The sequence below is a fragment of the Carassius carassius genome, chromosome 13 (genome assembly GCF_963082965.1).
Source record: "Carassius carassius chromosome 13, fCarCar2.1, whole genome shotgun sequence".
NCBI lineage: Eukaryota > Metazoa > Chordata > Actinopteri > Cypriniformes > Cyprinidae > Carassius > Carassius carassius.
Window position 1 is genome coordinate 7,731,131 of NC_081767.1, and position 23,662 is coordinate 7,754,792.

General features: G+C 40.5%; 2 protein-coding genes across 2 annotated transcripts in view; one reads left to right on the forward strand and one right to left on the reverse strand.

Moving 5' to 3' along the window:
• The window catches only part of LOC132155915 (ventricular zone-expressed PH domain-containing protein-like), a 142,910-nt gene that overhangs the window by 88,381 nt on the left and 30,867 nt on the right, over positions 1-23,662 (reverse strand). The window contains exons 3-4 of the mRNA XM_059564687.1: positions 12,924-13,139; positions 11,062-11,236 (exon numbers count right to left, since the gene is read on the reverse strand). Of these exons, the coding sequence (XP_059420670.1) occupies positions 11,062-11,236; positions 12,924-13,139 (391 nt within the window). The remainder of the gene's footprint in view (positions 1-11,061; positions 11,237-12,923; positions 13,140-23,662) is intronic.
• Positions 1,259-6,315, forward strand: ptx3a (pentraxin 3, long a). Its single transcript, XM_059564678.1, has 3 exons — positions 1,259-1,566; positions 1,993-2,553; positions 4,946-6,315. Exons 1-3 carry the CDS (start codon positions 1,416-1,418, stop codon positions 5,575-5,577), a joined length of 1,344 nt encoding a protein of 447 aa, XP_059420661.1. The 5' UTR covers positions 1,259-1,415; the 3' UTR covers positions 5,578-6,315.

Below are 23,662 nucleotides of genomic sequence, written 5' to 3' on the forward strand. Positions count from 1 at the left end.
TTGATGCGATGGCCATACAAAATCATAGTGTCCATGGTTTCAGAATTTGTTGTGGGTGTATGGGATGATATTTTTCACGGCCTGAAATTTCCTCCCATTCTATAATAATAATAATAACTCATTACATTAATATAGCACTTTTCAGCTTTTTTCTGGATGATGCAACGGCAGCCATAGTGCTCCAGAAAGCCCACCACACACCAGATTATTGGTGGAGAGGAGCCAGAGTGATGAAGCCAATCAGTAGATATGGGGATTGTTAGGAGGCCATGATGGTCGGAGGCCAATGGGCGAATTCTGCCAGGATGTTGAGGTCACACCTTTATGCTTTTCGAAAGACATCCTGAGATTTTTAATGACCACAGAGAGTCAGGACCTCGGTTTAACGTCTCATCTGAAGGACGGTGCTTTAGTGTCCTCATCACTATACTGGGGTGTTAGGACCCACACAGACCACAGGGTGAGCACCCCCTGCTGGCCTCACTAGCACCTCTTCCAACAGCAACCTATAGTTTTCCCAGGAGGTCTCCCATCCATGTACTGACCAGGCTCAACCCTGCTTAGCTTCAGTGGGCTGCAGGGCGATATGACTGCTGGCTTCTGGCCCTGTGGTTGTTCAGCCTGGATACATTCATTAGCTAACAAAATTTGAAATGTAAGTATTATTTAGTATTAATGTATTAATATGATGTTTGACACTAAACAGGTAGTATTGGCTACTTTTTACTTAAGTACATGTCAGAGCCCATACTTCTATACTTTAACTTGAGTAAAAAAAGTGTAATCAGTACTTCAGTTTTTACCAGAGTATTTTTAAAACATGAGTATATCTGAACTTTCTACTTGAATGAAGGATATGTGTACTTTTGCCATCGCTTAATATTTATAACAGACATTAAGTGTCAAGGTTAAAACTAAGGGTGGGATTTAGGATTTGGGATAGAGACTAAGTGTTTGATTAGTGTTAAGCTCTTGAATAATATTTAATCATCAATTTCCCTCTGATTTTAGTGAAAAGTTATAGTAAAGATTTACTTTAACTTTTAAAAAATTCCAGGACATTATTTAAATATTTACTGGTTCTTCCCCTCTTTCCCAACATCCTCCCAATATCTCTCTCTCTCTCTCTTTGCCTGAGTTGCAGGAGCAGTACAAAAATTAGACTACCCATACCTACAATGAAGAATTTCTCACTGGAGCTAACTCTCTCTCCCCCACCTCTTTCTCTCTCTCTTTCTGAGCACAATGTTTATATAGACCACAGAGCTCCTCTATCAGGCTCAGTTCCCTTTCAGCTGCAGTTCACCAAACAAGCAGGAGTCCAGCCAACCGATTGCTCAGCATCCAACAAGGAGGGCCACCAGAGAGAAAAGAGACTATTATACACAAACATTGAGCCTTGTTCATATTCCCACATGGCCAGCACGTCCAAGCGGACATTCCTCCAGGCCATGTGTCTGGTGGTTTTACTGTCCACAGCAGTACCTGCGAATTATGGGCATGATATCAAGGTAAGCTTTGGAGAAGGTTATTTCAACGAGATAACTGACGAGGACCAGCTGGTAGGTGAGTAACCGACAATAAATAAAAAAAATGTATGATTGTGATCATTACTATTAGCTGTGAGTTACAGAGACATGCAAGTGTTGTCAGGACTAATACATTAAGAGTGTATGTGGGGACATGCCTTTCAGACAGGAGTTATATTAGCAAGGAAAAAAACAAAGTAAACAATGTGACTCACTGGGATCTTGTGAATGCACAAATTAAATGAGAGCTGATCATTATTTTTAAATTGAGTCTTCTACATTAGGAGTGAACATTTTCTCATGAACGACCCAAGGTTATAAATAAATGTCATGTTTTGAAGATATGTTTCAGAGCGTTCAAAATATATATATATTTTAATCATGTGAATTCCTCTTCATCATCCTGCAAATCATCCTGCAAATCATCCTGCGTTCCTCTTCTTTCCCTTGATTTCTCTCTCAGAGGCGACCCCAACACCTTCCCCTGAACCCTGCAGAAGTCCAGTCTTCACTAAGTGGGATAAGCTCTTCACAATGCTGGAAAATTCCCAAATGAAAGAGAACATGCTCCTGCAGTATGCCGATGATATCATCAAGGTTGAGCTGCAGAGTCTGAGAGGAGAGCTGTTGCAGTTTGTGGCTCAGTACGGCGGCTCTTGCACATCTGCGGTTGAGAGTATGGTTCAACGGGCTGGGATTCAAACAGAGACGCGTCTGCAGAACGCGATGGACCGTGTGCGAGAGGTCTCAGCTGATCAGTACGTGCAGCATGATGCAGCCCTGCAGCAGCTACTTGCTGCCAGCGTTAACCAGGCTACACGAATGGAGCGACTGGAGAGCAGCTGCTTGAAACTGGGGGCAGCCAAGAGCTTCCAGGCCCGACATCTCATGCAAGATGTGACTGAGACAGAGAACGGAGGAAGGCTGCACAAGACTCTATCAACCATCTCCAGCGAGCTGCAAACCATCCGGGAACAGCTCATTCTTTACACCAGATCAGTCTTTGCCAATAGCCTTCCATCAGGTGAGACATCCAAGTTATAAAAAGCAAAAGTTGTCAATATTTTTGCCACATTATTAAGAGCAAAATTATTATACTAGAATTCAAACTGGGAAGGGTGAAACACACATTTAGATAGGGCTGGGTGATAAAACAATAACGATAATTATAGCAATATAAATTTCCTCGATAAAACTATGATAAAAGTTTGATACACGAGAAGTGCTGTGAGATCCAGTGTGAAGTGCTTGAATTCAGCAAAGAACATAAATGACTCTGTGAGTTAAACTAGTTTAAAGCCAGATGAAACAAACAGGAGAAACACTGTGCACAACGATACAGACAGAAGGCTTTTCAATATACAAATTTACCATGGATTTACTGTAGTAACACTAACTGCACCATGGTTTTGTGGCAGAAATGTGGGACATTAATAACAAATTTTATTATATAAATAATGTAGATATGTATTAAATGTTAAAAAGGAGTAATGGAATACTACAGTATGTTTTGTGATTAAGCTAAAGCATTTGTGCATTCATACTAAATGTATTTAGAGTACTGTTTTTCATACAAATACCTAGAACATTTTTACCATAGTATTTTAACCATGGTTATCATGAACTAAATGTATGCTACTTGCGAAGACCAATGGTTAATTTTAATCAAACTCAAACAGTCAGAATAATTACATTTCACCATATAAAAATGAGGTTGTTTCAATTTTTACAGATGTTACTGTTTGTGACAATGAACATACTTTTTCATCTGCATCCTAACTCAAGCTACTGTAAAATGAGCATTTCTAAGAGATACAACTGTCATTAATACTGCAGCCTGCACTGCAAACTGTGCTGAAGATGTGCATTCTCAAAGTCAAGCAACAAAAATCTGATTCATGATTTGAAACAGTTTCACTCATTAGAAAATGCAAAAACTAAGAAATTAATTTTTCTGTTATTTATTTTGTTAAAATAACTGGAAATAATTATGAAGCACTTAGGATTTTTGGCCATATCGCCCAGTCCTATATGTAGATTTATGTCATAGTTTCTAAACAACAAAACATCATGCACCAATTCCAACACCCCTTGCAAGTATGTAGTTTTATATAAGTTAATCATCTGAGCTCAGTCTAGATAGGACTAAAACAGACCGCCAAGGTGACGATTCTGGTTTGGTGCTGTAAATTTTGAGCTGTAAATCTGCGTTTTATGCAAAACACATTTTACGATCAAACCATTAGCCAACTTAGCTGACACAAACACAAAGCATGTCAACTCACACAACCTCTGAGCAGACCACCATCACCCCAAGGTAGGAGGTTGATACCCCCAAAATCTGATAAATGTTTAACCCCCCAAGACATTCCCCAAGTTCCTACTGAGTTGGGAAACAAACTTTGTTTGCATCAAGAGAGCTTTCACCTTGTCAGTAAGCCGGATACAGTTTCTAGTCAGCTTAAGATAAAAATGATTTAATCTGTGAATGCCCATACCTCCTGCATTAAATAACTTTGTAGAGGTAGAGTAAATGAAAGACAGAGGGAAGTACTGCATAATTAGAAACAGGCGACCACACCAAAGGCTCCAGGGGGGAAATAGAACCAGATTAAACTGTTTAGAGAATGACTTACACTCCTTCCATCCTTCCAAAGCAGGAAACCCAAGATAAATGTAATGGAAATAATGTAAGCTACAGTAGGAAAGGAGAGCCATGGCCTGTCATAGCAAAGCAATCACCCACTGAAGAGAGAATGTACCAATCTCAATAACCAAGTCCCCTTCAATCGATTTGTTTACAATCCTTCCACTGAAATTCAGTTTCTTCTGGTCGAAGGTCCTCTCAATTGCACAAAACTGACCCTCCGTATAAAACATGTTCATTAAAGCATGAACTTACAAAAGACTTCTGCACTGGGATGAGCATAGTTGGGTTCTACCTGACTAAATTCTCCTCGTATTTAACAGTGAATAAATAATAATTTAAAAAAGCACAAGGAAAATTAGTCTCTTGATTTTTGTCACTCTTTTGCAAGGCTCAGCAGAAGTAAACCCTGGACAGGATTCAAAATGACTAAATGTTTACATTGTAACTCATTACTTTGAAAGCCCCCAATAAAATATAAAGTATGCGCTGAAAAATGACATCACAAAACACTGACCTTTAAATCATTTATATATTTTTTTACACTTTGTGATGAACCCTCCTAGAAAGATTTGTGTGAAGGTTATTCAAATACAATCATAAGCCTTCAGTGATTCATTCGTATGCATCTATTGATGGGTGGAGGGGTCTAGTGGTTCTCCCTCTGAGGGTAACAGACATCATAACAGATTAATTCTGTTCCTTTTAACAATTGATAAAGTTTGTTAACACGTTCCCTTTCCCTCTCTCAATTCTTCTGCCTTTCCAGGCTGCGACACTGGGCTGCTCTTCCCCACACGTTCATCTACAGCTCATGTTGAAGTCTCACCCAAGACACCCTTCCAGAACAATGCGGTCACCATTTGCCTGTGGGCGAAACCAACTCAGGTGCTCAACAAGACCATCCTCTTCTCTTACAGTACGACTGGCAATGCCTACGAACTCCAGCTGGTGTTGAATGGACAGAGTGTGTTCTTTACAGTTGACGGTGAAACCCATTTGGTGGAAGCTTCAGGGGCAGCCCAAGAGGGTCAGTGGGTGCACATCTGTGCAGTCTGGAGCTCACAACAGGGCTTGGCTTCACTGTGGGTCAATGGTCAACAGGCTGCAAGCTCTCCTGGAGTGGCTGAAGGTCATGAGCTACGCAGCAAAGGAAGCATACTACTGGGTCAAGAGTATGGACGTTCCTTCAGGCATCTCAGTATCCCAGACACTTTTGATGCGGACCTGGCCTTTACAGGGAAGATGACTGGAGTGAACATGTGGGACCGTGTTTTGAATTCAAAGGAGATATCTCAGCAAGCACGGCTAGATGGGAGTGGTTGTGGCATCCGTGGTAATGTGGTGGAATGGGGCGTCTCTGACATTGAGCCAAAAGGGGGTGTCAAGTTAATATACTAAATTTCTATACTGTCTTAAGCACCTGAGCCCTGTAGACCAATCAGCTGAGCTCCTACGAGCACATATTAAGAACCTGCTTTGCTACACCTGCACACAACAATAATTTTTCTTCTCTTAGATGTGCAAAAAATGTTATTTAGGGCGAACTGGCTTTAGTCAAACAAGTTAAAATAGTTACACTGCTGCCATTGGAGGGACATCATATATATCATTTTTATTACAAACTGTTCTGTTTTACAATGTTTTCAATTAAAACTAAGTGGAAGTAATTTTTGTTAAAAATATATATATTATGTATTGTCAAACTATTTATCTTGATTGGTAATGTTTACATTCAGATTTAATGTTTAATCTATTTAGTCCATTGTTCTTTTTTTTCTTATGGATTTTTCAAACTGTAGGCTCTGTTACATATCTTGTGATGGACATTTTAAAATATGTTGTTATATGAGTTCTGCGAATAATAACTTTTATGTCTTTGGTTTGTTGTTTTACCAAAGGATGCTTGCTATGTTTTGATAATGGAACTGTGGAAAATGTTTACAAATTGTGACTTTATTTTTATGTTTCCGCTGATGTGATAAAATGTATTATAATGTTGTTGTTTTTTATTTTACTTTTTTTTTTTTGTTAGGCTAAGATGAATGTATAATGTACATAGATATTTTTCCGAGGGTTGCGAAAAAACAAACCATAATAAAAATGTAAAACTAAAATGACAAAAACATTGTCATCCAGGATCTGCTGAGTGAAAAAGAGATTGATAGTGTAGATAGAGTGTTTTAGTTCATAGCACATAACCATTAATTGTAATAAATACTGTATGTCGTTATTCCATACATTATGATGGATCATGATTCCATAACCAATGGCTAAACCTTTCTTAAATTAAAACTGTGCAAAGAGTTTATCAATGAGACTGTGAAAAAAATGTCAGTAAGAGATTGTGGCCTTGTCCCAAATGACAAATAAAGTTTACTTGTGATGACTGTTCCATAACCGTAAAGTCAGCGTGACTGTAGGTTGCTCCATTAATCATTTTAAGTTACAGAAGGGTGCTCACAAGCAACCCTTTGCAGCCACTATGAAAGTGAGGACTCACAACAGTTTAAAGGTATGGTCACATCCACTGTTTTTACACAACTGATTAAAGTTAGTCATGTAGATTAAACTGCAAAGACCAACAAAAAGTTAGTTGGTTTGAAAGTGATTCACTCCTGTGAGCTGTGCTTCATTCACTGCTACACTACTGACAACATACAATGGACCTTTTTTGCTTGCACAATTCTGCTGAAATTTTGGTAACGTGACTGCACCATATCATTTGAAACAGGGTTAGTGAATCTGGTATATCGGTTTTTTCCTCAACACTAAACAACATTCAAAACCCACTTTACTTCCACACTGTGACATATTCAAATGAAATGCTAAATTAAAAGAAGAAAAATACACATTAACAAAAGGTAAGTCACTTTTCTTTGAAAAAATATGCACAATGATAATGATGAGACTCGTACAATAAGATTGTATATTTAAAAAAATCAAGTAAATCGGTTAATTGAAAACGAGACAAAACAGTACGGGCCACATTGAGTGTCTGGTATTTTACACGTATAACATGCAACATAACCAAGGATCTGGATGACACTGGTCACGGGTCAGTGTGAAAGAGAAACAAATCATTAGCTTAGCAAAAGCACTCAGGCCACAGACCGATTAGTGGATCCAGATGGTGGTTTAGGAGACTGCATTCTTGAAGGGATATTTCTAATAATGAGCATTGCTGGAGGGAGTCTGGGAGCCATTCAAAAGCTTTAATGATTCAAAGATGCTCTTTTACACCTCTACTTTTCCTGCTCCTGAAGTGAGTGTGCACACCAGGGGAGCGGTGTCTCTAACACACTCCAGACCACTACAAACACTCATCGTACCTCCAACATGACTTCAACATGAGACCCCTGTGTCTACATACTAAAGAAACATGAGAGCTCATGGTGAAACACCTACATAGCTCAGCAAAGCATTTTAAAGAGTAAATGCTTGTAAACGTTGTTGCCTGTCCTGCTGAAAAGAGCAACATACAGCATGATTTGTTATGGTGGTGGTGTCCCAACTAGCCTTCTACTCTAATCAAGTCAAAATGGTATTTTGAGTAGGGTAGGGTTACTCACCACCAATAGCCAATAAGCCAATGGTCATGGTCTTCTTTTTCTTTACTTAACATTGTAAATGTTTGATTTTCAAAAAACCATTTGACATGCCTGAGCATCAATAGACCATGAAAATTGTAATCTAATTGTTGCACCAATGAAGTAGTTGTTGGATCTACCCTTCCTTCTGCACCCGATGGTACCCCACAAAACCTAACCTGAACCCCATTAACTCACCCCACTTCCTGCTTCCTGCTTCAAGGACTGTGAAGAGGTTGCATGTGATTGGTTTTCTGAGAACCCATGGGAAGTAGGAGCAGGGTGGTATTAATGAGAGAAGGGGAAAGGAAATTGATTAGGAGGACAGACCCCAAAGGGAAGCTTGAGGATGGACATGTCTGATCTATTCAATTCTATTAATCCAGTTAGCTGGTCATCTGTAGTTGCTCTGCTGTAATGCATGAAATATGCAGAAACCACAAAACCTAATATGCTTATACTGGAAATAAAGACTGGGACTGACTATTACTGTAAGTTAAATAACTGTCATGCTGAATTTCGGCAAGCAAATGTAGGCCACTAAATTCCTTGAGAGCTGAATATCCTGATGTTGTCTTTCTTGTCCTGTGTTGTGTTATGTAGCTTCTGAGAAATGGTGAATTGGGTAAGTGCTCTGTTTTCTATCTCTAGTGCGCGCTGGATTCATTCCAGAGGTTCTGCTAACTCACGTATCGGCTTTCTTCTCCCACTCAGCCCTCTAGAGTGGTGTGATGGTACAAGATGTAATCAAAGGAGGCCTGAGAGTATATGCATAGGGCATACGGAAACCCAAACATAACAATGCAAGCTGCTTCACTGTAGAGGTCAGCCAATTGTTGACTGTACCTCGGGCTCCAAAAACCTGGGCAACTGTTGAGAGGAAATTGAGTTGTCATAACAGTTTCAGAGATTTCGGCATGTGGACTACAGTATGTTATATTATTTGATAACTGTAACCTCAATTTTAACAATGTAATTAATTATGGTAGTTTATTGGCATTAATTGAAAGATCGGTGTTTGCATTACCTTTGTGTTTTTATTTTTTGTTTTGTGAAAGAGCTGTTGCATAAATAATTATCTGTCTATAAGCAGCGCAATATTTTTACGATTTATTTTGCATTATAAGATATTATATTAGACATTATATTAACAAATATTTAAAGTAATGAATTAGTTGTATCTTTTTACAGCTTTGTTTTTGTTATTATTTAAAAAATATGCTTGATGCAAAGTTAATTTAAATATGTTATGAAAACTGATGTATGTACACAATAATAATAACGTATGTGCAATATAATAATAATAATATATATATATATATATATATATATATATATATATATATATATATATATATATATATATATATATATAAACATTTGAGAAATATATAATTTACACACTTACATAATTGGTAATGGGAAAAAAGACATTGTGTAACTAGATGTGTGTACACAACATGAGTTTTACTTACATTTCGTGAACAGTAGGGATTACGGTATTTTATTCATTCACAGACACAAACATAGCCTATGTAAGTTTCAAATGCTCTGGCTCAGTTAACATTTAAAGTATAGTAATAATAGCAGTGTAGATCTTATTTGAATTTGAAGTGATATTATAAATTCTGTAAACATGTATAGAAGGTAATATATGGATTTCTGTATGTTCTCTGCACTGGCGTATAACACAACCAGAAGTAGAGATGGCGGAGATATGCAACTAGCCCATTTTGGAATTGTTGCAGAATATATCCAATTTATATCCTTATCTCTAACATGATCAAGTTACACCAACAATACATAACATTTCAGTGTTTCAGTATTTATTCTGTGGTTCGTTTAGAAGGCATCTGCAATATTGTTGTCCTCTGGTGGACCCAAACTGTATAAAAATGAGCTGAGGTCAATGTAAACTTGACCACACTATTCCCTAATGAAGCCATATGTGTTCTTTGCCTCTGATGACTCCCAGGCTGACCCTGCCTTAATGACAGAACTTTAACACAATAAGTAGAACCACACCAATGAGATCTTTATCTTCTATGGGCAACGATTTGTGTGAGTTGAGTGTTTGAACAGCTGAGTGTATTTTGGCACATACACAATGTTAAATATACCATCCATTCCTCGTATGACAGACCAACTCTTGTTGGTGCAAAAAAAATGCAAATCTTTCATTCAAAAACACTCAATAACATGTACTTCAATCAATTTAGAACAGCAATGGATTTAATAAAGTTTGCTTCATATCCCAATATCTGGATATCTCAAGTGACCCATTTAACTGTGTGGTTTTGGGACCAGAAACCAGAACCCAACACTGTGGGTCAAGAAAACCACACGTCATCTACACAACGCCGAGGCTGTGGGTGGCACGCTAGCACTATGGAAACTAAACAGTCACTGGTCTCTGTGTGTGGATATTCTTGTAAAGACACAAAGGGACCGCTTCTCGAATTACCACAAAGGCAATGAGGTGCACAGTCTGGAAAGCACTGAATCATGAGAATATGATGGTTTTATACCTTCCATGACTCACCATACTATTCTATTGCGTAATCGAATACAGCACAAAGTGATGGTGACATTGCCAAGTAGGATGTGTTCCTGGATCAACATCTGTTATAGGTCCTGGAACAATATTCTTGTCAAACAATCAGCCATAATTAAGCCTAACAATGAACTACCCCAGCCTAAAAACCCAATTCTATACCTAACAATGATTTCTAAATATGATCAATGCAACAAGTTCATCTGTCTGGAATAAATGTGAAACGAGTGTACCATGACACACAACCCATCAGAAAATATTTCATGTTCATTCGGGGCCTTCTCACTCCCTTCTAACTTGTCACATATTTACGCTTGGTCAGGATCCCTCGGCATCACTAGCCCTCAGGCTACCCCTTCAGTGAAGCATGTAATTATTGCATGTGTAAAAGTGTAAATTTAAAGTGTATAAATATTCATATTTTCATAGATATTGTGCATCTAACCCCACTCCTACCCTAAACCTATCCACTTCTTAACAACATAAACACTTAACAGGTGTGTATTGTATACATATTTATTTACAAGTATTCTTTAATACATCAATATGTAATTTCATCATGGTCATATTAAAATGCCTGTGTATGATGCCAAAGGTTTCTCATTGAAAGCAACAGAGCATCCTGCTCAACTCTGCAGGACAGTGGCCCTCCAGGACTGAAGTTACACAGCCCTGGTCTATGGCATGTTAGTGATCTATCCTAATGCCTCCTATCCCCCCTGGACCCCATGTTGCCCCTACCTCCCAGCACGCTGCGGGTGATGGCCTCTGTGTGTTGGGCCAGGAGTTCAGCTTTAGCAATGGCAGCCAGTGACAAGTAGCTGGACATGTTTCTGCTCAGCTCTTGGTTCCCCTGCTGCAAGAACCGCACTGCCACAGGAACCGCTAACGCCATCACTGGAGGCCTGTTGTAATTCTGAAAAAAAAAAACACAATAAAATCAAACCAAACCAACTTTAGACCTGTATCTCAGATCACAGATTCTTTCAATTAACTGTAACCTGTTTACTAGTTACGACCAATACAAACTCTGAAGCCTGAATTGAGAAGTTACCAGCGTGTGCAAATTTTGACCAGTGTACGCCAAGACCAGACAATACCGATCTTAATAGATTCAGAGAGTGATCACATAAGGACTAGCTGGCTGCTTAGTTAATTTAATAAAAATAATAAGAGATACTATATAAGGCATGGAAGGCAGCAGTTAACATTTCAAACGACTGAACACGGAAAGCAGGTTATGTGAAATGTTCTGCTGCCCCCTAGAGTGGAAGATGTGAACATGTCAGGTTGAAACATGGAAAATCAGATGGATATCAAAAGAAATGGAAAGTTGTTTTATCATGAAGAATTAAGTTTTACACTACTATAAAATTTGATACATGTGCCCAAAATAAAATAATTCATTTTATGTTTAGTGCCATAATTAAGGAATTCCTAAAAAAAAAAAAATGTACACAACATGAGCATGATTTACAATTCTTCTTCAGCGAATGTAAAGATTTTCCTTTACTGTAAAAAGCACGGTCATTTACATTCTTGCCTAAAGGGAAAAGGTCCTTGAATATCAGAACTAAAACTTTAAAAGGCAAACAACTTCCAAGAACCCAAGCTAGTTATATAACACCCACTTGAATATGTGACTGCTGCTCAGATCAAAGAGCCCTTCCACAAATAGTTCTGAAGAACTCAGGCATAAGACTGTTCAAGCTGCAGTCCTCTAATGAATACTGATTTTCACCACTACCCAGCATGCTTCACTCTAGCACAGCCTCTCTCTAAAGCCCTGCTCTAAGATTCATGTGCAGCTTATTATATAAGTGTGTGTGTGTGTGTGTGAGAGAGAGAGAGAGAGAGAGAGAGAGAGAGAGAGAGAGAGAGAGAGAGAGAGAGAGAGAGAGAGAGAGAGGAGTCATTAAATGGAATGATGTGATAAATGCACTGGAAGGAGAGTGAAGCAAATATCCAAAGAAGGAGGAGAAACTGTGTCATGCCTATTTAAAATCTTTCTGAAACAGTAATAATTAAAAAGAGATTATGGCTCGTCTGCCTGAGACTGAGCATTACTGTTGCTTCAGAATTTACAAATATGGGCCCTTTCACAATTCTGGGGTTCTCAGAAGCAGAGCTCATCATAATTGTAGACCCAGCCTCAGAAGTCAGCACGAGCGATGCATAAGACACACAAAATGACTTTGGGAGTTTTGAAGTCATCGTCTGATGGGTTGATTTTTACAGAATGTCCAGGAGATGTGCTCGTCACATTCTGACAAATAGTTTCTGTTATTTCAGAGACATCGACTTGACATTTTTACACCCCTAAACATGAAGCTGAACAAAACAAACTGTGCCAATGAAAGTTGAGATGGAGTCCAGACCTTCTGCCGTTAGTCGGAAAATCTGGGTGTGTGAAAGTGTCATAAGTGGGTAAATATTTAGAGCAGTGAACGGGAGACAACAGCAAATATGAGTTTTGCATTTTGCAATTGCTCCAATGGCAAAAGAAGAAAAGGTTGGATTTTGACCATGCCTATTACCATGAGGAATCCGGTTATGTTTATAAATTTAGGGAAATCATTCAGGGTCATTTGTGTTACTCCTACCTGCAAGATGCAGCTGGTGATGTCGGAGGCGATCTTGGCATGGGGTGTGTCTTCATCTTTGCCCTGCGGCTGGAGGTTATGCTCGAGACAAGACTCCCACAGGGACACAAGAGCTGCTCCGTGCCTCTCAATCGAACCTGTTTCCCTAATGGCTGTAGTGATGCGCGTGATGCAGATCTCCACCACCGCTTGGTCATTGTCATTGGTCAAATAGTCCTGCAACCAATCACAAATCACATCACAACTGAATGAAAGAAATGTGCATGAAATCTGTGCCATATACATTGTGTGACAGCAGAAATCAAACGGTAGAAATTCTATAATGCTATTTATACTGAAGGTATATATGCATGTCTAAAAGAAAAATATAGTTGACTCTGCAAACTGCTTTGATTAAATATGGCTCATTCAAACAGATTTATAATGTATTACTGTTTTTACCTCTTTATTATACAACATGAAGTTATTTTTCTCTGATGCAAGATTTATCATTCATTTACTATAAATATTATGTTTTGGTTTGCATCCATAATGTTTAAATAAAAAATAAATAAAAAAAAAAATCTAATAAGATAAAGTTTCCTCCTATATTTCAAAATTCAGTGAATAGCTCTTCTTACATGGTTATGTAATATATAAAACATTAATGGACTGCCATCCATCCACTGACTGTTAAGCTACAGAGTATTTACATGCAAACAGCTTTATTCAGAGTTCTGAAAGCACACACAGTATCTTTAAACTAGAAAGTTATGTAGGAAATATTTTCTTTGTGGTGTGGCATGTTTGGAATAATAATGTTATGCCAGTGACTGTGGAAAGGAGGACACTGTAGGCCCTGGAGAGAGAAATACAAGAGAAGAGAGAATGAGAGAAGGCTACCCCTGAGACGTTGGATGAGCCCAAATCTGTTTACAAAAGCCAGCCAGAACAAAGAAACCCAATGAGGCAAGAGGAACTGGCTTTATCACGCTCAGTGACACCAACATTCCTTCTGAAGCTCTCTCATTTAATTTGAAAATACACTAAGTGTGGAAATGAGGGGTCACCTTATTCAAATGATTCAGATTTGCAGTGCTGAAGAGTCAGTGATCAGCCAGAACATGCCATATACTCTCTAACTTCACTTTAACAGCATAACATCAACAAGGCATTTGATCGGCAAAGGACAGACAGGAAGGAATGTTACTTCCCCCCACTGAATATGACTATTTTTGTTAGGGATTTGGATTTTTTGGCCAGTAGTGTTTTTCCTTTTTTGTGTGTCTGAGAGTTACTATGCATTCCTCTCTGTGGCTAATTACTGAATATGGATCACCTGCTGACAATCAGTTTTAGCCTGTGTTCTGCTCTTGCGTCCAAACAGCAATAATATTATTATTTTTATTAGCTTTATTAAATACATCTATAATTGACTGTAATTAAATTCTAATGTTGCATTTTAAAATTGTTAAAACATAAGCTCTGGTCATTTTTAATCAATATGGATTATTCTAACAGACTATCACACAACATAAGTAAATGCAACAACAGCCAGTCAGTGCATGTCCATTATAACCCTTACGGAAAAGAAGTTTATTCAAGTGTGCTATTAGTATACTTCTTTTAAACTAAAAATAAGAGTTTGTATGTGAGATTTCTCCTAAGAAATATACTTAAAATGATATTTAAGTATACTTGACTTACAAAAATTCTAAATATATTTGAGCTATACTCCTAGAATCCGTGTTTTCATTATTATATGGTAGAGGGCGCTAGTACACATCTTCTGCACAGAATTTCCACAAAAAAAACACAAGTGAAGAAGAAACAAGAAACACCAGATACTAACACATGTAATCTAACACGATCATCCTACATGAAACATCATCAAAACTGTAACGTTATGGAATAAATTGTCGACCGCTGAAGAGGTAATAATTACAGTCAAGCTTTGGGGTGTTGATCGACTCCATCTACATTTTGATTATCTTTCTGAAACCAATTCATAGTCTTTTTTCAGCTTTTTGTTCATAATGTTATTTCTTTATTTTTTATGAAACTTACCCACATTAAAGTGTTTAAAAAATAACACATGAAGCTAGAATAAAGTGTTTTTGTTTATAAGCAGATACCCTGTTCTTTCTTTGGATCTTTTGTATGTTCAGATATTCAAATAACAAAATATATACAAATTCAAACCTAAATAGGAACATAGTAGTATACTTAAAGTATGATGTAAAGTTCACTTAAAGAGAACTTATGAGTTTGCTTGCAGTATAAAACTACTAAACTAGTAGTTTACTGAGACTATACTTCAAAGTGTACAAAGCATTTAATTAGTAAACTATCAGTATACCTATAAGTTCACTTTTAGTTTAATTGCAATACAAACTACAAACATAGAGGTAAACTAGTTGTTTACTCAAAGTTTGCTACTGTTATACTTAAAAGTACACTTAAAAGTATACTTTTATATACTAGAAAGTGGGCCAATTTAGTCCCAAGGAGTATTGAAACAGTACACTTACAAGTATACTACTAGAACACTGATATTTGTATACTTGCTACATAAAGTATATTATACTTGAACTTTACTTAAGTATAATTACTAAAATAAACTTGAAGTGTTAATGTTAAAGGAGCTGTATGTAAGAAATCTATTTCAATTAATCATAAAATGGCCCTGATGTGTCACTAAACATTAAGAAATCATGTTCATTTCAAATACTTATATCACTGACAACAGTAGTCCGGCCAGGATATTGTCATTTAAAAAGTGGACTTGCAGCCCTCAACTGATGTTGATGTTGTCATTTTGTGTTTTGCCCTGACGCGCCTCCCTCCACCTATCTACCAATCATGAAGTCAGTAGTGTTTCGGGTTCCGTGTTGCCAGCTTTGCTGTAACCTACCCTAACTCCAGTCGGATAAAAATGTCTAATGTTACTAAATCAAAAAGACCTCGTTATAATTCAGAAATTCATCATGACAAAGTCCGAAATAAAACCAGAATTTGTATTAGAGATGCTTTTGAAAGATGGAGACGGCTGAAAATGGAGAAGAATTTGAACACAGACGCCAACGTTGCTAATTTTCTCCTGGACAGGTAAGATTCATCTATGCTTGGCTAACTTGTACTTGATGTCAATGGACATTTCATATATTCATGACAGTCGAACAAAGCTATGCATGTTTGTGCAAAGTAACATAACGTTAGCTGACATGGACATATGCTAACATTAGCAATGCATTATAGGAGCCCGTTTCTCTGTCATTATGCTGAGACGCAGAGGAAAACAACATTAGCACGCCCATTATGGCAATTTGAAACGTAATTGAGACAGTAGCCTAATGTTACCTCAGTAAAAATTATTCGTCATTTGTTCTTCACGTATATCGTGGACTAAGTTACACATGCTGCAAGTTGACCTGTATGACCATTGCTAATAATGTAATTTAGTTACTCTAACAATATTTTCTGATGGAACTGATGACAGATACATAACGTTACAAGTTAGACTAACCGCTACCGTTCTGTCTGTCACGTACGAGCATACATCTTTACGATTATACTGTCACATACGAGCATAAATCTTTACGATTATACTGTCACATACAAGCATACATCTTTACGATTATACTGTCACATACAAGCATACATCTTTACGATTATACTGTCACATACGAGCATACATTTTTACGATTACACTGTCACATACAAGCATAAATATTTACTATTATAGTTAACTAATGACAATTAGTACATTTTTTGAATACATAATTACTTATCAAAATATCTCTCATGAAGCATAAACATAATTAACAGAAAAAAAAATTACTGTGTACATCTGTTCGTCACTTGCCATTGGAAGCTCATTGAAGCTGCCTACGTTTCTGCTGAATCCTGCAGCTTATCTGGCAACCTCGAGACAGGGGGTAGGGGGAGGGGATACACACTGCTCTACAGTATTTTTATAGTGATTGCAGTACCAGTTTTGGCCACAATCCTACATACAGCTCCTTTAACGTTAATGGTTTTTTTCAGCATCCTAATATATGAGGTCAGTCCATATGAACTTCATTTCCACAGCTGTTCTGAGATTCACTTCACAAGCTTTCCCCCATTTAATAATAACAAAATAAAAATAAAAACTACCATCAAATACACACAGAAACTCAAAGATCTTTACACAAAGTGCCTAAATAAAAGTTCGGTTTAACTTGAAATTATGACAGAAGTATATTTCTATTGCCTACTAAAATGCACTTCTTATTGTTATTATTATTATATAATTATAATTATTTTTTAAGGAATATCTGTCACATTGATAATGAAGGATCCAAAAGCAGAGATGAAAAATAAACAGTCTTTAATGGAATAATCTTAACAAAGGCAGTCTGTCGTATAAGCACACAGAACTGGATCTTGAAATTATGAGCAGACTCCTGTCTGAGGATTAACAAAGCAGGGCTTCCTTGAAGCAGGCAGTAGCAGCACAGGAGTTGAACTCAGTCAGGTGAGCACCGCAGGTTCACTCACTCATCGGTACAGCAGGAAACAGAGACTACAGGAAAACTTGACTGTTCCAGACAAACAAGACAGAATAAACATGAGTACAATTCTTAATACAAGCTAGCAGCAATACGAACGTGTGACATACAACAATAATCCGACAGAGAAACAACTAAAAATAAAACCAGATAAAGGGTGAACACTCAGAGCAAAGTAGGAACAGGTGTCAAAGCAAATCAGCGCGAGCGCTAATAGTAATGACTACCAGGGGAATAATGAGGTGTGTGTGAGTGTGTTTGTGTGTGCGTGTGTGCGCGAGTGTGTGCGTGTATGTGTGTGTGCGCGAGTATGCGTGAGAGAGAAGAGACAACCTGACTCATGACAGTACCCCTCCCTCAACGAGCGTCACTAGACGCTCGAAGAAGGGGCCTGGCGGGACCGATAAAAGTCATCAATCAGCGAGCGGTCCAGGACGTCCCGGGCTGGAATCCACCGCCTCTCCTCCGGACCGTACTCCTCCCAATCCACCAGAAACTGGTGGCCACGCCCCCAAGGGTGAACATCGAGGAGCTTGCGGACTCTGTAAATAGAGTCCCCCTCATCAATAGGAGGAGGGGGAAGGACGGGACGAGCGGGAGCACGAATAACGGGCTTAATACAGGACACATGAAAGACCGGGTGAACACGACGCAACTGACCGGTCAATCTAAGCTTAACCGCGACTGGACTGATGACCTTAACGATAGAAAAAGGTTCTACGAAACGAGGCATGAGCTTGCGAGACGTCTCCTGAATAGGGAGATTGCGGGTGGACAACCACACCCTCTGACCGCAAATATATCTGGGAGATCTAATTCTGCGGCGATTAGCGGCCCTACGAGTACGCTCCCTGGTCTGACATAAAGCAGCTCTCACCCTCCAGGTACGCTTGCACCTCTGAATGAAAGCCTTGACGGACGGAACTGAAACCAGCAACTCTTGTGCTGAAAAAACAGGCGGCTGGTAACCGACACAACTCTCAAACGGGGATAACCCAGTGGCAGACGAAGGAAGAGAATTATGGGCATATTCAGCCCAGGGCAATTGATCGCACCAAGACGCGGAATTCTGAGCGGTGAGACTACGCAACATGCGACCAAGAATCTGATTGGTCCTCTCGGCTTGCCCATTGGTCTGTGGGTGGAACCGTGATGACAGACTGGGGGAAGCCCCAATCTGACGATAGAATTCCCTCCAGAACTGAGAGGTGAATTGAGAACCTCTGTCAGACACAATGTCCAAGGGAAGACCATGGATCTTAAAAACGTGATTCACCATAACCTGCGCAGTCTCCTGAGCCGACGGTAATTTAGGAATCAGAATAAAGCGCGCAGCTTTAGAGAAACGATCCACGACGGTGAGGATGACCGTATTACCAGCTGACGGGGGAAGCCCCATGACGAAATCCAACGCAATATGAGACCAGGGACGCGAGGGAATGAGAAGTGGTCTGAGGAGACCCGCCGGGGGACTGTTATTAGACTTGGTCTGGGCGCAAATGGGACAAGCCGCAACAAACCGACGAATATCGCAAGCGTACCTCTAACCCCGGGGTGGGCGACTAATTTAGAAGAGTGACCCCAGCGAAGCACCGTCGAACGCGCTACTTCTGGGACATACAACGTTCCCTCCGGAGCGCGGGGTGGTCTCGAGATGCGCGGAAGTGCACGCTTTACCGCTTGTTCCACTCCCCAGACAGCTGTCCCGACCACACAGTGCCGAGGCAAAATCACCTCATCGGTCGAGGAGCCCTCTGAGGAGTCGAACTGCCGAGAAAGAGCGTCAGGTTTGAGATTCTTGGAGCCAGGTCTAAATGAAATAGAAAAAATCAAAGCGATCAAAAAATAAAGCCCAGCGGGCCTGACGGGAGTTCAAACGTTTTGCATAGCGAATGTACTCCAGATTGCGATGATCCGTCCAGACGATGAATGGAACACTCGCTCCCTCTAGCCAGTGTCGCCATTCACCGAGCGCCAGACGGATCGCCAAGAGCTCCCGGTTACCAACGTCGTAGTTGCGCTCCACGGGCGACAGACGGTGGGAGTAAAAAGCGCACGGATGAACCTTGTCATCCTGGGAAGAGCGTTGCGACAAGACAGCTCCTATCCCAATGTCGGAGGCGTCGACCTCAACAATAAATTGACGTTCAGGATCAGGAGTGATCAGGATGGGTGCGGAGGTAAAAAGCCTCTTAAGGTGATCAAACGCATCCTGAGCAGCCTCTGACTAAGCAAATCGAATCTTGGACGAGGTGAGAGCGGTAAGAGGAGCGGCAACCTGACTAAAATTACGAATAAAGCGCCCGTTAAAATTTGCAAATCCCAGAAACCTCTGGAGCGTGAGTCGAGACTCAGGAACCGCCCAATCGAGAACTGCCCGGACCTTATCAGGGTCCATACTAATCCCCTCCGCAGACACGACCGAACCGAGAAACGTAACCGACTGCGCATGAAAGACGCACTTCTCAGCCTTAACATAAAGGCGATTCTCTAAAAGACGCTGCAAGACACGACGAACGTGTTGAACATGTACCTGGAGAGATGGAGAGAAAATTAAAATGTCATCCAGGTACACAAACACGAAAACATTTATCATGTCTCTCAAGACATCGTTCACTAACGCTTGAAACACAGAGGGGGCGTTGACCAACCCGAACGGAAGGACCCGATATTCAAAGTGACCGACAGGGGTGTTGAACGCGGTCTTCCACTCGTCCCCCTCTTTGATGCGCACTAAATGGTAGGCGTTGCGCAGATCTAACTTAGTAAAGATCTTTGCGCCCTGTATGATCTCGAAAGCCGACGACATAAGGGGCAAGGGATAACGATTCTTGACCGTTATGTCATTCAGCCTTCGATAATCGATACAAGGACGCAAAGACCCATCCTTCTTTTTGACAAAGAAGAACCCTGCGCCGGCGGGAGACGAAGAAGGAACAATGATTCCCGCATCAAGAGACTCCGTTAGATATTTCTCCAGAGCCTCTCGTTCGGGCGGCGCAAGGGAGTACAGTCTACCGCGCGGGGGCGTGGTGCCGGGAAGGAGATCGATCGCGCAATCGTACGGACGGTGAGGCGGTAGAGAAACCGCCTGGGAACGGCTGAAGACCGCCCGCAGATCATGGTACTCCTCCGGGACCCCAGACAAATCATCAGGTTCCTCCTGAAAAACAGAAATAGAAGACACGGGAGTAACAGCAGAAACCAAACAATTAGAATGACAAGATAATTTCCATGAATGAATAGACCCCTTAACCCAATCTATCTGTGGATTATGAAGAATAAGCCAGGGATGTCCTAAAACAATGGGGGTGAAGGGAGATTGAAAAGCATAAAAAGAAACAGTCTCCTGATGATTACCGGATACCGTCAAACTAACCGGACTGGTGACACGACGAACTGAGGTGAGCTCTCTATCATCCAGGGCAAAGACAGATGTTACATCAGTGAGATCGATCAGAGGGATCTTGTGTTCACGAGCCCACCTCTCATCTATAAAATTGCCCTCTGCCCCGGAGTCAATAATCGCGAGTCCAGTAACAGAGTGACCAGCCCAACGAAGAATAGCAGAAACTGTGGTTCGAGACCTTAACGATGAGGAGATGACAGAAGCGCTCACCAGTACTCCTCTGTCTACTGGCGAGCCTTGGCTTTTAAACCGCAGCGGAAGCAAAGTGGCCGGCCATACCACAGTAAAGGCACAAACGGTTCACTATACGGCGCTGACGCTCCTCCGGAGAAATGCGCACGCTCCCCAGCTGCATGGGCTCCGCGTCAGGCTGGTTTCGGACGGGAGTTGCAGCAGAAAAGGTCTCACCAGAAGTGGGGAAAGAGCGAACTCGCCGTCTTTGCTCAAAACATTTATCCAAATGGATGGCCTGGTCGATAAGCTGATCGAGGTCCGTAGGCGCCTCTCGCGCGTAAATCTCCTCCTTCAGGTCTAAATTCAGTCCCTCCAGGAAGCGAGCGATTAAAGCAGGTTCAATCCATTCACTAGTGGAGGCAAGGGTGCGAAACTCAATCGCAAAGTCAGCTACAGATCTTCTGCCCTGGCAAAGAACAGCAAGCAGACGAGAAGCCTCACTGCCGAAGACGGATCTGTCGAAGACCTTCAACATCTCCTCCTTAAAAAGACGGTACTTCTTGCAACATGCAGACTCAGCCTCCCAGACCGACGTTCCCCACTTGCGTGCTCGTCCCGTGAGGAGAGAGAGAACATAAGCAATGCGAGCCCGGTCCTCCGCGTACGTCTGGGGCTGAAGTGAGAAGACAACCTCACATTGAATGAGAAACGCTCTACATTCCGTTGGCTCACCCGCATAACAGGACGGACTGTTGACCCGTGGTTCCGATGCCTGTTGACGACTCTGAGACGCGGCTGATTCCTCGTAAAGATGATGTAAACGAGCAGACAGATCGGAAACCTGGGCTGAAAGGCTCTTCATCGCCTCATGAGCGGCAACCAGCTGCTCCTCATGTCTGCCAAGCAAGCTCCCCTGTATCTCGACCGCTGTTCGGACCTCCTCTGCTGGATCCATGCTTTGGTCGGATTATTCTGTCACTTTGATAATGAAGGATCCAAAAGCAGAGATGAAAAATAAACAGTCTTTAATGGAATAATCTTAACAAAGGCAGTCTGTCGTATAAGCACACAGAACTGGATCTTGAAATTATGAGCAGACTCCTGTCTGAGGATTAACAAAGCAGGGCTTCCTTGAAGCAGGCAGTAGCAGCACAGGAGTTGAACTCAGTCAGGTGAGCACCGCAGGTTCACTCACTCATTGGTACAGCAGGAAACAGAGACTACAGGAAAACTCGACTGTTCCAGACAAACAAGACAGAATAAACGTGAGTACAATTCTTAATACAAGCTAGCAGCAATACGAACGTGTGACATACAACAATAATCCAACAGAGAAACTACTAAAACCAACACCAGATAAAGGGTGAACACTCAGAGCAAAGTAGGAACAGGTGTCAAAGCAAATCAGCGCGAGCGCTAATAGTAATGACTACCAGGTGAATAATGAGGTGTGTGTGGGTGTGTGTGTGTGTGTGTGTGCGTGTGTGCGCGAGTGTGTGCGTGTATGTGTGTGTGCGCGAGTATGCGTGAGAGAGAAGAGACAACCTGACTCATGACAATATCATACAACCAAGATATTCTTCATCCATGTTTAAATTTATACAGTTCTTTTGTGCAGTACCTTATTTGAGAAATCAAAAATACAATGTTTTGTTGTAAATTAATTGTTATATTTTCATTTGATTACATTTGAAAAGAGTTAATTGTTTAAGTTTTATTACATTATTTCATTAGACACCGTTTTGATGATAAATTTGTATTAAATCATAAAACATAGAAGAAAATGGAAAAAATGGAAAACAGAATTTATGGAAAATTACATGGATTTCATGGAGACTCAAATTAAAGGTCCAGCCCTAGATATAAGGGACCCAACTCACAGTGCTTGCAAAGATCTGCTGGCTTGTAAAAGAACACAGTGCCACACTTTACTGAGAAATATGTGCATCAGTAAATATATTTAAATGCAGCCTTTGGGATTTGATAAGTGCACTAAGCCATATTACATTCTCACAAACATGTATGTTACCGGCCAGCCATTTCATATGCTTGCCAGCGCCGATGTTCACTGACGCTTAGCAAGTGTTCATTTTTGGATTATTTAAATTAACTGTAATCTACAATGTGTACATTGTAGTATTTGCTTCATTAAATTAAATTTATCTCTCGTTCTCTTATTCTCTCTATGAATGTGGCTGGGGGGGGCGTGGTTTAGCGAAATCTGCAGCGGGAGAGAGAATCAGGAGACGAGCGGTAAGTGAGTGGTTTGGGCAAAAATTATCATCACCTGTTTCTTGTTCTAGTAATTGGCGTGGAGAGAGTATAAAACGCCAGGAGAGTCGGAAAGCAAGCGAGAGAGAGATGGACTGCTGACCCAAGCCGGAAACGGAAACCAGAAGGAGTGAAACGAAACGAAACGAAACTAGTGTTGACGTGTCAGAATAAGAGTCACCATTTGGGTGTTTGTAACTTTTTAGTTCTTTTTGTTTATAATAAACCTGTCAGCAGTCCAGCCGACCCCTTTGTCCTCTTCCTTCCATCCCACGAACTTTGCTACACTGGTGCCGAAACCCGGGAGGAAGTAGGACCGTCGCCGCCGCCATGCAAAGTCCGGCCGCCACGCC

Excerpts from the sequence above, each read along its gene's own strand:
- ptx3a (XM_059564678.1), top strand. The coding sequence starts at position 1,416 with ATGGCCAGCACGTCCAAGCGGACATTCCTCCAGGCCATGTGTCTGGTG. Across the intron at positions 1,567-1,992 it reads TGACGAGGACCAGCTGGTAG|AGGCGACCCCAACACCTTCC; the intron begins GTGAGTAACCGA and ends TTTCTCTCTCAG. Across the intron at positions 2,554-4,945 it reads TGCCAATAGCCTTCCATCAG|GCTGCGACACTGGGCTGCTC; the intron begins GTGAGACATCCA and ends CTGCCTTTCCAG.